Here is a 16,245-nt window from a genome sequence, read left to right as displayed (position 1 = left end):
AGACCAGAAATGATTTATATTTGACCAAGTTAGCAACTAAAAACAGAAAGATCAAAATTGGCTTCTGTTTCAACATATTAACAACTATAAATAGTAAGACCAAAGTTATTCTCTTGTTAATCATGTTATCAACTGCAAACACAAAAACCTAAACATGTTTCTCATCCACAATGTTTATTGCAGATAGGAAAACTAAAACAAATTTCTGTTTTACTAGTTTAACAACTGGAATAGAAATGCCAGCTCTGATTTCTGTTTGACCAGGTTACCAACTACAAATATGAAGACCATAACTGATTTTTGTTTGAAATGGTTAGCAACTTCAAATGAGAAGAATAGAACTGGAACCTCTTTGACCATGTTTACAACTAGAAATAAGATCAAAACATTTTTCTCTGGACAGGTAAACAACTACAAACATAAAGCAAATCTTTGCTTCACTAACTTGAAAACTGAAATAGGAAGACCAGAACTGGTTTCTGTTTGACCAGGTTAAGAGCGACAAATAGGAAGATCAGAACTATTCTCTGTTTGACCATGCTTACAACTGAAAATATAAATACAACTGGTTTTTATTTGACCAGTTTTAACAACTACAAATAGGAAATACAGAACTTGTTTCTTTTTGTCTGTATTAAACACTGTTAATATTTAAACTGTGTAACTGGTTTCTGTCTGAACTGGTTAACAGCTACAAATAAGAATATCAAAACTGTTCTTTGTTTGGTCATGTTGACTTGAAATAGGAAGACCATAACTGATTTCTGGTTTACTATATTAACAACTACAAATAGGAACACCAGAACTGGATTCTTTTACTAAGTTAACTGTAAAAGAGGAAAATCAAACAGGTTTCTGTTTGACTAGGTTAACAACTGCAAATAGGAAGACCAAAAGAGGTTTCTCTTTGAACATGTTATAAACTATAAATAGGAAAGACCATAACTGGTTCCTGGTTTCCCATGTTATAACTACAAATAGAAAGACTAGAACTGGATTCTGTTTCAAGAAGCTCACAACTGCAAATGAGAAAGCCAATACAGTTCCTGCTTGATTAACAGCTACAAACAGAAAGACCAGAACTACTTCATTTTTATCAGAGTAATAACTAAAAATAGAAGATAATAATTCATTTATGGATAACCATGTGAATATAAAGTGTAAGACCAGAATTGTTCTTGTTTTGACCAGGTTAACAACTTCAAATATGAATAACAGAACTGGTTCCTATCTGATCAGGTTAACTGCAAATATGAAGTCAAAACTTATTCTCTGTTTGGCCAGATTAACAACTGCAAATATGAAGAGCAAGACAGGTTTCTATTTCACCAGGTTAACAAAAATAGGCAAACCAAAATGGATATCTGTTTGACCAGTTTAACAGTTACAAATAAAATCAAATGTATTCTCTCTATGGTAGGTTAACAATTCCAAAGAGAACCACCAAAACCAGTTTTTGTTTACTAGATCAATAGCTGGAAATAGGGTAAGCAATACTGTTCTCCATTTGAAATGATTAACAACTGCAAGTAGGAAGATGGAAACATTTCTTTGTTTGATTGGTTAACAACTGCAAATGGAAAGACCAAAACATTTCTGTTTTACAATATAACAACTTTAACAAATGTAAACAGAAATACTAAAACTGTTTGCATTTTGATCCAGTTTACAAATGAAAATAAGATGACCAAAACAGTTATGTATTTAACCATGTTAACACCTATAAATAAGAAGATGAGAAATGGTATTTGTTTTACTAGGGTAACCAACTGCAAATAGAAGAACAGAATTGATTTAAATTTGACTGTATTAAGATCCCACTAGGGAAGACCAAAAGAGCTGCAAATAAGATATCCAACACTATTAGTAGTTATTAACCTGGTCAAATAGATAGAACAAAACAGTTCTGTATTTGGCCAGATTAACAGTTGCAAATAGGAAGAACAGAACTGTTCTCTTTTTGATTTGTTAACAATTGCAAATATTAATATTGGAGTGTTTTTCTGGTTGACCATGTTAACAACCACAAATAAAAATATGAAAACTGGTTTATGTTTGACTAGGTTAACAAAGACAAATAGGAAAGTCGAGAACTGTTTTTTTTCTCACCAGGTTAACAGTTGCAAGTAAGAAGTCCAAAACTGCTCTGTTTTACCATGTTAACCATGTAGATAAAAAGATTAGAACCGTTTGGCCTGGTTAGCAACTGCAAGTAAGAACGACACAGCTGTTTTCTTGTCACCCCAGTTAATTGCCAGTAGGAAGACCAAAGCTGTTCTCTTTTAACCAAGTTAAAACTGCAAATAGACCAAGTTGTTTTATCCTTAACCAGATTATTAAATGCAAATAGGAATATCAAACTGTTCTCATTTTGACCCAGTTAAGTAAATGAAAATAAGAGGACCAAAATTGTTATGTTTTCCATCGACAAATAGGAAGACGAGAAGTGGTACATGTTTTGTCAGGTTAACAACTGCAAATAGAATAACAGAACTAGCTTCAATTTGATCAGATTAATAACTTGAAATAAGAAGGCCAAAACTTTTCCCTGTTTGATCATGTTAACAACTCCAGATAGAAAAACCAAATCAGGTTTCTGTTTGTCCTGGTTAACAACTGCAAATAGGAAGACAAACTGTTTTTATTGGAACACATTAACAACTTTAAATGGAAAAACATAACTCCTTTTATTTTGAACAGGTTAAGAGCTGCAAATAGGAATACCTGAACTTGTGTCTATTTCAACAAGTTAACAGTTGCAGATAGGAAACCAAAAAAGTTCTTGTTTCTCAGATTAACAATTCCAAATATGAAAACAATAACTGGTTTCTGATTGACCAGATTAACAATGACAAATAGGGAAACCAAATCAGGAATCTTTATTCTGGTTAATGTTTTTTTTTGTTTTTAGAATTTCGCACAAAGCAACTCAAGGGCTATCTGTGCTAGCCATCCCTAATTTAGCAGTGTAAGACTAGAGGGAAGGCAGCTAGTCATCACCACCCACTGCCAACTCTTGGGCTACTCTTTTACCAACGAATAGTGGGATTGACCGTCACATTATAACGCTCCCACCGCTGGGAGGGCGAGCATGTTTTGGTGCGACTCGGGCGCGAACCCGCGACCCTCAGATTACGAAGCGCACGCCTTAACGCGCTAGGCCATGCCTTCTGGTTAATAACTACAGATAGACCAGAACTGGTGTCTGATTGACTAGGTTAACAATGACAAATAAGAAAACCAAATTAGGATTCTATTTACTCTGGTTAGCAACTTTAAATAGGAAGACCAAAACTGTTTTGTCTTTGACCATATTAACATTTTCATAGAGGGAGATAATAACTGCTTTTTTTTTTTACCAAGTTAATAACTGCAAGTTAAAAACCAATACTGTTCTATTTTTGACTAGGTTAACAACTCCAAATAGGAAGACGAAAAGTCTGTTAAACCAGGTCAACAACTGCAAATAGAAAGATTAGAAGTTGTTTGTGTTTTACTCTATTAACAACTAAAAATAAGATCAAAACCTCTTTCTGTTTATCTAGATTGATAACTGCAAATAGGAAAATCAACACTGCTGTATGTTTGATCAAGTTAACAAATGCAAAGAGGAAGACCAGAATTGATTTCTCTTTGACCAGGTAAGCATCTGCAAATATGAAGACCAGAATTGATTTCTCTTTGACCAGGTAAGCATCTGCAAATATGAAGACCAGAACTGGTTTCTGTTTGACTAGGTAAACATCTGCAAATAGGAAGACGAACACTGTTTTCTATTTGGCCAGGTTAACAGTGCAGGAATTGGTATAATATTGTACGTGCAAAAAAGAAAAAAAAATAGGCAACTTATTTTTGTGTCTCCTCTAAAACAAAATATGACAGACGACGTGCAAGGCTATACGAGTAGTTGCAAACTCCCTTTGTTAGCCTGAAGATGACTTAAGAAGGTCGAAACGTTGTTCTGTACTTTATTTTAATATCCATACCAGCCGACTTGTGTCTATTATGTGTTGGAATAAGGGTTGTGGTGAAGAGAGTCAAGTTTCATAATGTAATTCTTGGTCATACATTTATTGCTTTATTATTTAATTTAACTGGTAACTTCCAAAAATGATTTTCTGTATAACAGTTGTTTTTTTGGTGTTTTTTTTCTTCAAAATACGTTTCGGAGTTTATGTTCATATATTGTATGGAGACAGTCATCGTTGATTACTTATTCGTGTTTTAAGTTTAGGCTACTGTGCTGTATTTTACGTACCTGATATTGTTTTAATGAATGTTTTACTAGATTTTTGTGAGTATAAAAAATATTTTGAAAGCACTTAACTATATCTGTTTACCTGTTCATGAAGAGCAAAGAGCTCACGAAAGGTTATATGCTCTCTGTTCACCATGAATAGACGAAGAACGATTTTAGTGTAAAAGCCAGAAACTTACCGCTGACCCACTTTAGCAGTTGAAGTAAAATTTATTAGTTTGTAAAATTAGTAATGTATAATTTTACAGAATTACAATATGTTTATCTCCTACAATCAGTACTTGTTGTAATCACATTTTATATGCAATACCATGAGATATTTTGAATTGTTTTCACTTTATTATGCAAACTATACAGAAAAATCCAATTGAATATATATAATGCTAAAATGCTGACAGTAGCTCCATAATAGTTTGAATAAAATGAGGATATAATATACCTTCAGTGTAGAACATCTACCCATTCCCCGATAAGTGGGAGAGAGAATGCATAGAATGTTCATACCCTTGTACACTTGACGTTAAGCACTTTATATGTGTATGTTATAAATTCTGATTTTATTTTCTCAATGTTGATTTTCATATCGTTGAATTTGTAAGTTTCTTCTCTAATAATATACAAAGTTTTATCACTTAAGTTCCCAAACGATCGACGTTCCCGAAGAAGAATCATAAACGATCCAATAGCGCTTGAGTTTTGGATTGCTTTATTTTTTAATTTATTGCGTATAGTATAATTGACGCGAAATTACTATTCTGTGGAATACTTATCAATTCACATTTCACCAGATTCCTCTCACACCGATGTCTCATCAAATACGAACTACAATAAAGAAAAAGTAAAACAAAGTTATTAAAATGCAACAAATCATCAGTTGGGAACTCACGCTATTATAAATTAATTTTAAAAACAATCTTATTAACGCAATACAACATATAATTAGTTATGTTTAACTTTTGTAAAACGTTAGTATTGCAAAATCTAATACTATTAACACAATACCACGGCGCTTAGCGTTTTTGTGTACTTCTAGTCAACGACAATGTTTCGTCTGATTTTTTGCTTGCTGCACGCTAAAAAGCATCTCTGAATACATGTATCAATGTCCACGCAAAGAATGTTCGACATTAAATGTTATTGCTGTGTATGCGCCATTTTGCACTCTCAGTGACACATTGGTATGCCTATGGACTTATACGACTATAAAACAGATTTAGATACCGTGGTGGGCAGAGCACACATAGCTCTTTGTTTAGCTTTGTGCTTCATAGCAACAACAATGCGCCATTTTAAATTTCCTACTCGTAACGTGACGAGCAACCTATGTTTAAAAAGTGACTCTTTTCTTCTCAAGAATTAACAAACAGCATTAAGTTAATTGAACTAACGCGTTTTCCAGCTGATCAGTAACGAACGCGCGCTTACTTGATCTTATGGCCATGCGCCTTTGAGCAAACATCTAAATTAAAAAAACAAAAATATTGTGTACAAAAATATTTTGATGTTTGCAGTAGCTGAGAAAAACTAGAAAATACCTCTAATCAGTTTTATGTTCTTGTTTTTTGTTTTTATACATAGATATTATATATTTTTATTTTTTATCGCTACTGAGTATAGTAAATCTCGAAAAGTGTTATGTTGAATTATGCTGCGAGCCAAAATCTTAAGGCCAATGAACATAAAGAAAAAATGTGCATTTTTCTTTGCTAGACTCTACCACTTATTTGACTAGAGCTTCGAAAGATAAAAATAAAATACTTTTTTAGCATTTAATAGAGCAAATGTGAACACTATGAAATTAACCTAAATACTAGCTGGTCAAAAGTTTAAGACCACACTGAAACGAAGCGTTAATCGCTAAATACGTAAGGAAATTTAGTCATTTGTGTTCAAACATTAGCGTTGTCAACATCTACTGACATCTCCTGTGTTACATTGGGTAAAAACATGGCAAAGGCTAAAAAGTTGACAGAGTTTGAACGTGGCAGAATTGTCGAGCTGCAAAATGAAGGTCTCTCTCAATGTGCCATCGCTGGTGAGATTGGGCGTAGTAAAACTACTGTTACAAATTTCTTAAAAGACCCTGAGCGGTACAGAACGAGAATTTCTAGTACTCGGCCCAAAAAGATTTCTCTAGCGTTGAGCAGGAGGATTCGACGGTTGTTCGGCAAGACACCAGCCGATCGTCGAACCACATTAAGGCCCTTACGGACGCAGAATGTAGATCAAGAACAATAAGACGGCATCTACGAAAGAAGAAAGGCTTTAAAAACCGTAAACGTCTTCAAAGGCCACGCCTCCTTCCATACCACGAAACAGCTAGGTTAAACTTTGCTGAGAAGAACCAAACATGGGACGTAGAAAAGTGGAAGAAGGTTTTGTTCTCTGTTGAGAAACGATTTAACCTGGATGGTCCAGATGGCTTCCAATGTTACTGGCACGATAAGGATATCCCATAGGAGACATTTTATACACGATACAGTGGAGGAGGTTCCATCATGATCTGGGGTGCTTTCTCCTTCCATAGAACAATGGAGCTTCAGGTTATACAGGGACGTCAAACAGCAGCTGACTACATTGGCATGTTGGAGAGAGCATCCTTATTGACTGAAGGCCCTCGCTTGTGTGGATAAGACTGGATCTTTCAGCAGAACAACGCTGCAATCCACAATGCCCGCAGGACAAAGGACTTTTTCATGGCGAATAACGTGATTCTTTTGGACCATCCAGCGTGTTCGCCCGAATTGAACCCCATTGAAAATGTTTGGGGGTGGATGGCAAGGGAAGTCTATAGAAATGGACGTCAATTCCAAACAGTGCATGATCTTCGTAAAGCCATCTTCACCACTTGGAATACCATTCCAGCCAGCCTTCTGCAAACGCTTATATCGACCATGCCAAAGCGAATGTTTGAAGTTATTCGCAATGACGGCCATGCAGCTTACTACTGAGACCTCTTGTTGGGCATTTCCTACTCTGTTAAAAACTTTTTTTTTGGTATAGTCTTAAAATTTTGACCAGCTAGTATTTAGTCTAATTTCATGGTGTTCACATTTTCCTTATTAAATGCTAAAACGTTTTTTATTTTTATTTTCCCTTTTCTTATTTTCATCTTTCAGTTCGACTCAAATAAGTAGTTGAGTCTAACAATGCAAAACGCATATTTTTTCTTGATGTTCATTAGCCTTAAGATTTTGGCCACCAGTGTATATTAATATACTTTATGTGGCTAGGGCTTCTTTTAAATAAGTTTTTATTGTATCAAGTAGGTCCGGCATGGCCAAGCGTGTTAAGGCGTGCGCTTCGTAATTCGCGGGTTCGCGCCCGAGTCGCGCCAAACATGTTCGCCCTCCCAGCCGTGGGGGCGTTATAATGTGACGGTCAATCCCACTTTTCGTTGGTAAAAGGGTAGCCCAAGAGTTGGCGGTGGGTGATGATAACTAGCTGCCTTCCCTCTAGTCTTACACTGCTAAATTAGGGACGGCTAGCACAGATAGCCCTCGAGTAGCTTTGTGCGAAATTCAAAACAAACAAACAAAACAAATTGTACAAGTTTTCACTAAACCATTGCCATTTGATACATGTTTTAAAATCTATTGCGCCATTTAATTTGTAAAACAAACAATAATAATAAACGAGTAAAATCGATTAAAAATTACCTTAATTCTTCCTCTCACATTCCTCTTTCATTTGGTTATTATGATTTATACGGCTGGTATAGGTCGAAACGTTGTTCTATACTTTATTTTAACTAAAGTTTTAGTATCCATACCAGCCGTCTTGAGAATACATTTTACTTCAAGTGATTTTCTCGTCATCTCGAACTTTTATAATTTCTGTTTATCAAGGAGTATTTAGCCCTAGATTTTAACGTTGTTATTCGTTAAACTAACCGGGAAGATAGTCTTTAATCCAATTGCGTATAAAATGTATGAATGTAACAAACATATCAAGTATGTTTTTCAGACATTGATTGCTTCTATGTGATCATCTTGTTTTGTTTTTCAAATTGGTTTACATTTTAATTTAAAACTTTATACTCAGTTGTTATTCTGAATCACTCTCTCATATATGTTTTACACACACGAAAAACAAGTTCTGAAAATTCACTCTCACTTGTTCTCGAACAATATCATTTTTGATGTCATTATGACAATTGTTCACATCACATTTTCTTAAATACCTTTATTACAGTTTCCACACTTTGGGAAGAAAAAAAAGGTTTAGTACTTTTAAACATTAAGGAAACAAATAAAAAAACAACAACTAATCGCTATAGGGAGGCATAAAATATTTGACCTGCGGTGTATAGAACATAGGGGTTTTGAGACCCCTTTTTAGAATAAAAGTGCGTCGTGTACAACCACATACCTTTTTTTTTCGGTGTATATATCCTTTGACAACTTTTAATGAATATATTAAATACCAACAGAGGGATCACTATATATAAACAAAAAAAGTACGTTTATCTGTTGTTGGTGTACCGTACGTTTGTGTTATTTTAAACTACGCATTTACAATAACTAATACATTGAACTTTAAGAGTTGTATTGTGAATTTTCTGCCCTAACTTTTTATACTGTTAGTATGAATATTTGAATCATTTATTTACTGTCTCTCATAGTGAATTTAATAATTTGGTTAAATCACAAGTTCTTCTTGCGTTAGGCATAGGGAAATTTGGACGTACGTACTAATCAAGCCTCTATAGGCTACAAAATTCATGGATTAGTTACCTTAGTATAATGCTTACATTTTCTTAAACTTTTTGTGGGAATACAGACGTAAGTTAATACATTTATTTACATTTGACACTGTTTTCAACGTAATGAACAATTATAAACTTTAATTTGTTTAATAATAGTAATTGTTAATATGCCAATATCGGCGATATTGATTCCAACTACTGTGAATATCTGTGGCAGCTATGTTGCTGGTGATGTCTGAATTTTAATTAGCTTAGGAAATGAATAAATTAATTTTATAAGTATTTTCATTATCGGCAAGTAGCTGGATGCATGGGCTATTGAAGAAAAATGTTATTACTATTACTTAGTATTAGTGCATCTTTAGTTTAAAAGTATGTAATATAAACTAATGTAATATGAATACTAATTTAAAATGACCAGATATATATGACAACTTGTGGATTCGTTTGTTTTGAATTTCACACAACGCTACACGAGGGCTATGTGCACTAGGCATCCCTACTTTTGCAGTGTAAAACTAAGAGGGAAGGCAGCTAGTCATCACCACCCACCATCAACTCTTGGGCTACTCAATTACCAATGAATAGTGGGATTGACCATTACATTATATTCCCCCCATGGCTGAAAGGGCGAGCATGTTTGGTGTGACGAGGATTCGAACCCGTAACCCTCAGATTACAAGTCGATTGCTTTAACCACCTGGCAATGCTTGGCCAACAAATTCTGGAATATTGTATGATTTGATTCCATAGTCACAACTTTGTAGATATACACTGCAAGTTCAATTACATAGTTGACAGTTGATGAAAAACAATAAAATACCATACTTGTAAATTGACATTTCAACCACTTGATTTTCCAATTAGAACAATGTTTGCAAAATGTTAGAGATTAATATAAAATTATTGCTTTACTTGGTAACTTGAGATTGCATGAAACCTGTGTCAAGAGAAAATAAAATGTAGTCCCAATAAAATATTTCAAGCTCACACATATGGATTGATATTATATGAATAAATGAAATGAAAATTGTTAGCATCCAAATATTTAAAATGAAATATAAGCTTACCTTATGTATCTATATAATTGTAGGGGAGACTTTTTTAATCTCATTGATTGTAAACATGAAATACTGTGATTGACAGATACTTACTGATAGTAAACTCTACTCCTTTTGTCATGTGAGAATGTTCATATCACTTTTATCACAGGTTTCTTGTAGCAGAAGTTCTTTTGTTCTCGCCACACCTGATGATATATGACATAGAGCAAATTGTTGTCAGGACAGCATATCATCTGTTTACACTTGATGATGTAACTAAACAAGTTGTTACCAGTTCAACTTATAGATTGTTTACAATCTCCATTCATTGTATTTTGACATGATGTTGGTTTGACATAGGCAGACATGTCTTTGTATCAATTTATGCATTACATAGTATGTACTACAGAATTTATTGTATGGTTTGTTTCTCCAAATACATTGGCTAAAAAGAAGTATAAATGTTTTTGAAGTTTTATATTTGTGTTTTCAAACAGTAAATGTTTCTGGATCCAGCAAAATTGGCCAAACCAAAGTAGTGCATGAAGTTAGCTATTGTTTCATGTATCACTGAACCATTTTAATCCAGCTAAAAAATTGAACCAACTCCCTGCTTTGATTTTAATATTTGCTCACTTCCAAATGGGGAGGAGAGAGAGTTTAGGATTTGTTACAATTTTTTGAAACTGATTTACAATTAGTGGGAGCATAGTTACCTTGAAATAAATCATGCAAACTCGGTGTGTAGTAGTATTGTAATGTTTTTCCTTTGTTGTTGGTATACAATAATTAGAATTTTGTTTGTGACAGATTTTTATATTCACAACTGTGATTTTGCATTGACATACTTCTGTGGCAGGCAATTATAATTTTCATGGACTCCTTAGTACTAGGTTTAGGACCACATTCTACTGGGAATTTTGTCAAACCCTTTAATCAGTTGAAAAAGTTCCATTATGGAGAGAATCTAACTCCAGATGTTTAATTTATACTTTGTACTCTTCAAAATATTTTAGTGATCTGTGTCTATGCCTTTAAGTAATTTTAATTAAACATTTCCTCTGTTTTTTGTTGTTGTTTTGTTTTAATATCAAAGTTTGTTTCCACTATAAAGAAATATTATCTAAGAGCCATGACTATGATTTTATAGTTTTAGAACTCTGCTTATTCTGAAATAATAAAGAAAAACTAGTTGTTTATCAGTATAATATAGATGTAAATTTATCAGTCTTTATCTAAACTTGTGTATCAGTGCATTGTCATGAGTTATCTTTTGTGAATTAATAGACTATTAGAGAGCTTTTGCTTCTTACCTTATGCAGGAAAAGTACTTCAAGATATAGAAGTAAACTGTTTGTTTTTATGTTTATTTAATAGACACATGTAATACTTTGTTTCTTGATTTCATAAATTTATTATTTTCACAGGATTTTGAGTGGTAAATTTATTCAAGGTATAATGTCCAAAGTATGAAGCCATTTATTGAGTAATGAAGCTTAATATTTAAAAGTTCTAAAGATATAGATGATGCTATGGCTGACGCTACTGTAGTATTATTCTCTTTTGGGAAAAATTATATGTCTTAATACAGTTTAATCTTACTCCAACAAATACTAGGAAGAGATCTATGGGTTTGACAAGGTGTGCTTCTTTTCCACGAGTTGTGGTCACAGGTCTGGGTATTGTCTGCCCACTTGGTGTTGGAGTGCATTATGTATGGGACCGACTATTACAAGGAGATTGTGGTATCACGGCAATATGTAACAGTAGGTATGATGACATACCTTGCAAGGTAGCAGGATATGTACCACATGGAACTGGATTAGGGCAACTGAATTTGGATAAAGAGTTTCTGAGATCAGATCTTAAGACACTGTCATTGGCCTCTTGCTATGGGTTAATAGCTGCTAAAGAAGCATTACAAGATGCTAAATGGAATCCTTCCTCTGAAAATGAGCAGCAAGAAACTGGTGTGGCAGTTGGAATGGGAATGGTTGATCTGTCTGATATTATTCTGACAGGAAAAACTTTGGAGGATCGTGGGTACCGATATGTAAGCCCATACTTTGTCCCTAGGATACTCACAAATATGGTTGCTGGCCAGATCAGTATCAGACATAAATTGCAAGGCCCAGTTCATGCAGTCTCAACAGCCTGTACCACAGGACTTCATGCTATTGGTGATGCTTACAATTTTATTCAAAGAGGAGATGCATCTGTAATGGTGTGTGGGGGCAGTGAAGCTGTAATTAGCCCATTGGCCATTGCAGCATTTGCATGAGAGCTTTGAGTACAAATTATAATGATAATCCATCTAAGGCCTCCGTCCATTTGACAAAAATAGAGAAGGGTTTGTTATGAGTGAAGGAGCTGGAATTTTAATTCTTGAATCCTTAGAACATGCAGAAAAAAGAAATGCAAAAATATATGCAGAAGTTTTAGGTTATGGCCTCTCAGGTGATGCCCACCATATCACAGCTCCAAGGGAGGATGGAGAGGGTGCCTTTTTGTGTATGAAATCAACCTTGAGTGATGCTGAGCTAGAACTATCCACAGTACAATATATAAATGCTCATGCTACTTCTACACCTTTGGGTGATGCTGCAGAAGTCAGAGCCATTAAACAACTATTTGGAAATCATGCTAAAGCAATTGCAATATCCTCTACAAAAGGAGCTGTTGGCCATCTACTGGGAGCTGCAGGCTCTGTAGAAACAATCTTCACTGTGTTAGCATGTTTTACTGGTAACATCCCTCCAACAGTAAACCTTGAGGAAACAGAAGAAGATTTAAACTTTGTGCCTGTTAGGTCTCAGAAATGGCCATTTTTAAGACAGGAAGAGAGAAGAGTTGCATTAACCAACTCCTTTGGCTTTGGTGGAACAAATGCTTCATTGGTTATAGGAAGTTTTAATAAATAACAGTTATAATTATCATAGAGTATGCTTGCTTCACTGTTAACTACATGAGAATAATATGAATTATCAAATTTTGTATGTGAAATGTTGTAAATTAAACATTCACTATTGAGTAAAAACTTTAGTGTGTTTATGTGTATTTTTTTTCTGATAATTGGTTAAACTAAAATAATTTTACTTTGTTGCAAAATCAAGTAACAAGATAATGGAAACTAAGTTTCAAATTTTCAGAGAAATGTTGATGTTTGTCATGTTTTATTTCTGCTAAAGATAACTTCCACCTTTGTTTACAAAAAGAAAAATGTATGTAAAATTCTGTCAGAAGTTGTCAAGAGGCAACGACACTTGTCAGATTTTGACCTTTTCTACATTTCTTTCCATAATAATTTGGACACCCTTAATTTGTTACATACATTTTTAATGGTCAGAAAATTTAGTGATGAAACAAATACTCATTATAGTGTTCATTATCTTGTGAGACTGACTGTAGAATTCCATGAAACTTGCAGTCATTTAGTATGAAATAAGTTTTTACTTGTGATCTGTTCCAGTATATAATCCTATAATTATTATAGGAATGCTGGCCTTGATTGTTTAATTGGTTCTAGTTTGCCTCTCAAGGTCTTCATATTTGTTCAGCTGGATTCAAATCTGTATTTTGTGATGGTTCAAGTAGTAGTTGCAATCTGTTTGGTACTTTCCAAGTTTTAATGGTTCTGGAGGTGTAGCTTCTTGTTTCATCTTGCAGAGTAGTGCATGTATGGCCTAGAAATCTTTAATTAAAAGGTTTTTTATGCAGATCAGATATCTGCATAGAATGAGTGTAATTTTGCTACTTTAAAGTTGCATATCCCAAACATAACTTCAAATCTCTGTACTTAACAGTTGGCTGTAAGCATAATGGGTCAAAAGTGTTTTCAAACTTTCACTGAATCAATGTACACCCAAAATAAATATATGGACTGATGGAAGATTGACTTATCTGAGAAGACTGCCAACCACTAGTGTGCAAGGGATTTTTCAATCAGCATCTTTCACCAATGAAAAAAAAAAAAAAAAAAGGTAGTGTTCACTGCTCTCATCAATAATGACTTCATTTAAGCAACCTGCTAAGTTATACCAAAGTTTCTACAAGAGCCTTTGTTCAGAGTGCTAGCTTAAAGATCACTTATGCAATTATTAACAAGATATTTTTGCCAGGTGCCCTGTGGCTTATGAATAGCAACTTGTTTTGTGCATAAGGTGAGAGTAAAGGTACTCTTAATGTGTTTATTTTTGTGCAACCAAATTGTCAGATTATACAGTGCATCATTTTTATTGAATTCTTGTTGCTAGAAGCAATTTAATGTGGCTGACCAGCTTTTGATTAGCCTATCACTTTACCGTAGGTGAATAAAAAAACAACAACTCAGCATTCAGTTGTTTTCAGCTTCTCTAATTATTAGAGGGCAGTGCTTAGACTTACTGCATTTTGATATTGGGTGTTCACCTAGGTTAAGTAAATGCATAGTTGAGTTAATTTTTTTATGGCTTGTTGAAATTATTATGGAAGAATTTCATTTTCTCCTTTGAAGCTTTTAAACAAACAATAGCAAACTAATAATTATGAGGGTAACTATAAGTGGTGTAATCAATAACTTTGTTTAGGTAACATAATTAAAATAATTGTTTTAGGTTGTAAATAACTTTCTTTATCTCTAACCTTACCTATTTCAACACAAGTATAAGCAATTATCATACAATACAGATTTAAAAGTATACATATTATCTATTAACTTTTCTTATTATCTTTCTAGTTTTAACAATTGATCACTTTTGGTTTGTTCTATTCATAAGCACCTTTCTAAGTCAGGCTGTTGAGCAGATTCACTTCAGCAAAGTCACTAAGTATATCAATGAATTAAAATAAAGAGAAATCCAGTTTCCCTTCCTTTTTAATCCTGTGGAATTTTAATGGAATAATCTCCTCTGGTGTGGTGTTCATATTGATAGGAGGGTCGTTCCATAGAGCATATGCTCTTGGATCACAACTATCTCTCTCCAGTGCTGGTTCCTGTACTTATTTTCATGCACCTAGCCAGTCTTTTACTGCTTTTGATCTTTCTATCTGCTTCCCTTTACTTTTCTTGCAGGGTTGACAGTAACCCACGGGCAGTGATCATTTTACTATAATTTTGAGAGAGACTGGACAGATCAAACTGCATGTACGAAATTATTTGGTCAAGTTTTGTTCTTTGTATCTTAAAATTTGTCACGTAGCAGAATTAGAGGTCGGCTCCCAATAACCAAGTTTACATGTAGAAGTTTTTACCACAATACCATATATGTAATATCATACTCAGAAAATGATGTAAGCTTCAGCTGATGTGGTATTACTAAAAAAGTAATTATTCATATTATATATATACACACGAACAGGATTTAAAATGATTTAAAAGATTCAATAAACCTAACTGAAAGTTACCACATCGTAGTAAGAATTAGACCATTTTAATTAAGCAAAGTTAAAAGAGAGAATGGTATTTAAGGGGAATGTTATCCGTCTTTACGAACAGAATTCGGTGAATCACATTTTATTAAATTAAAAAAATGTATATATATATTTAACAATATAGAGCAATAAACTTAACATGTACTTAAGATATTTTTAAGTAGTAAAAAATCATGATTTATGAAAACTATATCTACAGCTATAAGTGTTATGCGTTCTTAGCAAAGGTAAATTGCAGATATCATAAATGAGGGAATTACGGGTATTTTTAGTTTCAAAATAATACCCTAACTTTAAACATGAAAGATCTAAATGTGCGTATGTTTTCTTATAGCAAAGCCACATCAGGATATCTGCTGTGTCCACCGAAGGGAATCGAACCCCTGATATTAGCATTGTAGATCCGAAGACTTACCGCTGTCTTAGCGGGGGACAAGATCTGAAAGAAATGAACTCAAGTTTGTTTCACACTATTTCATATTATATAACTCCTTTGCCCTTTGATTTGTTCCGGATACTTGCGCAAACCTGCACGAAGTGCTATTGACTCTAGCCGTTTCTAATTTTGAAATGATAAATTGAAGGAAAGGTAAATTTGATAACGAAAAACCCAGTTTTTGAAAATGGTATTTGAAGACGGCTTTAACGGGTAATGAAAGAAATGTACTTTGTTACTTGTAATAATGTTTCTACACGTAAACTGTTAGCAGGGGCATAACTACTAAAAATGGCTACCCCGCATGAAAAGATAATCAGGCCCTCTACATTTACTTATTTATAGTTACAGTTATAATTCGGGGCTTTCCATACTTATGCCACTAACTACT

General features: G+C 33.9%; 1 protein-coding gene and 1 long non-coding RNA gene across 2 annotated transcripts in view; both read left to right on the top strand.

The window, feature by feature from the left end:
• Nucleotides 1–16,245, top strand: part of LOC143244512 (uncharacterized) — a 51,022-nt gene that overhangs the window by 7,659 nt on the left and 27,118 nt on the right. The window contains exons 4-5 of the long non-coding RNA XR_013025127.1: nucleotides 3,546–3,641; nucleotides 15,753–15,876. This is a non-coding gene — a long non-coding RNA (uncharacterized LOC143244512). The remainder of the gene's footprint in view (nucleotides 1–3,545; nucleotides 3,642–15,752; nucleotides 15,877–16,245) is intronic.
• Nucleotides 3,639–13,046, top strand: LOC143244511 (3-oxoacyl-[acyl-carrier-protein] synthase, mitochondrial-like). The gene is given in 4 exon segments (XM_076489337.1): nucleotides 3,639–3,689; nucleotides 11,627–12,285; nucleotides 12,288–12,329; nucleotides 12,332–13,046. Coding segments are annotated over 4 exon segments (1,332 nt in total). The 5' UTR covers nucleotides 3,639–3,657; the 3' UTR covers nucleotides 12,931–13,046.

Source organism: Tachypleus tridentatus, chromosome 2, assembly GCF_004210375.1.
Source record: "Tachypleus tridentatus isolate NWPU-2018 chromosome 2, ASM421037v1, whole genome shotgun sequence".
NCBI lineage: Eukaryota > Metazoa > Arthropoda > Merostomata > Xiphosura > Limulidae > Tachypleus > Tachypleus tridentatus.
The sequence above is the reverse complement of the archived record's forward strand: the minus strand, read 5'-3'. Positions and strand labels throughout refer to the sequence as shown.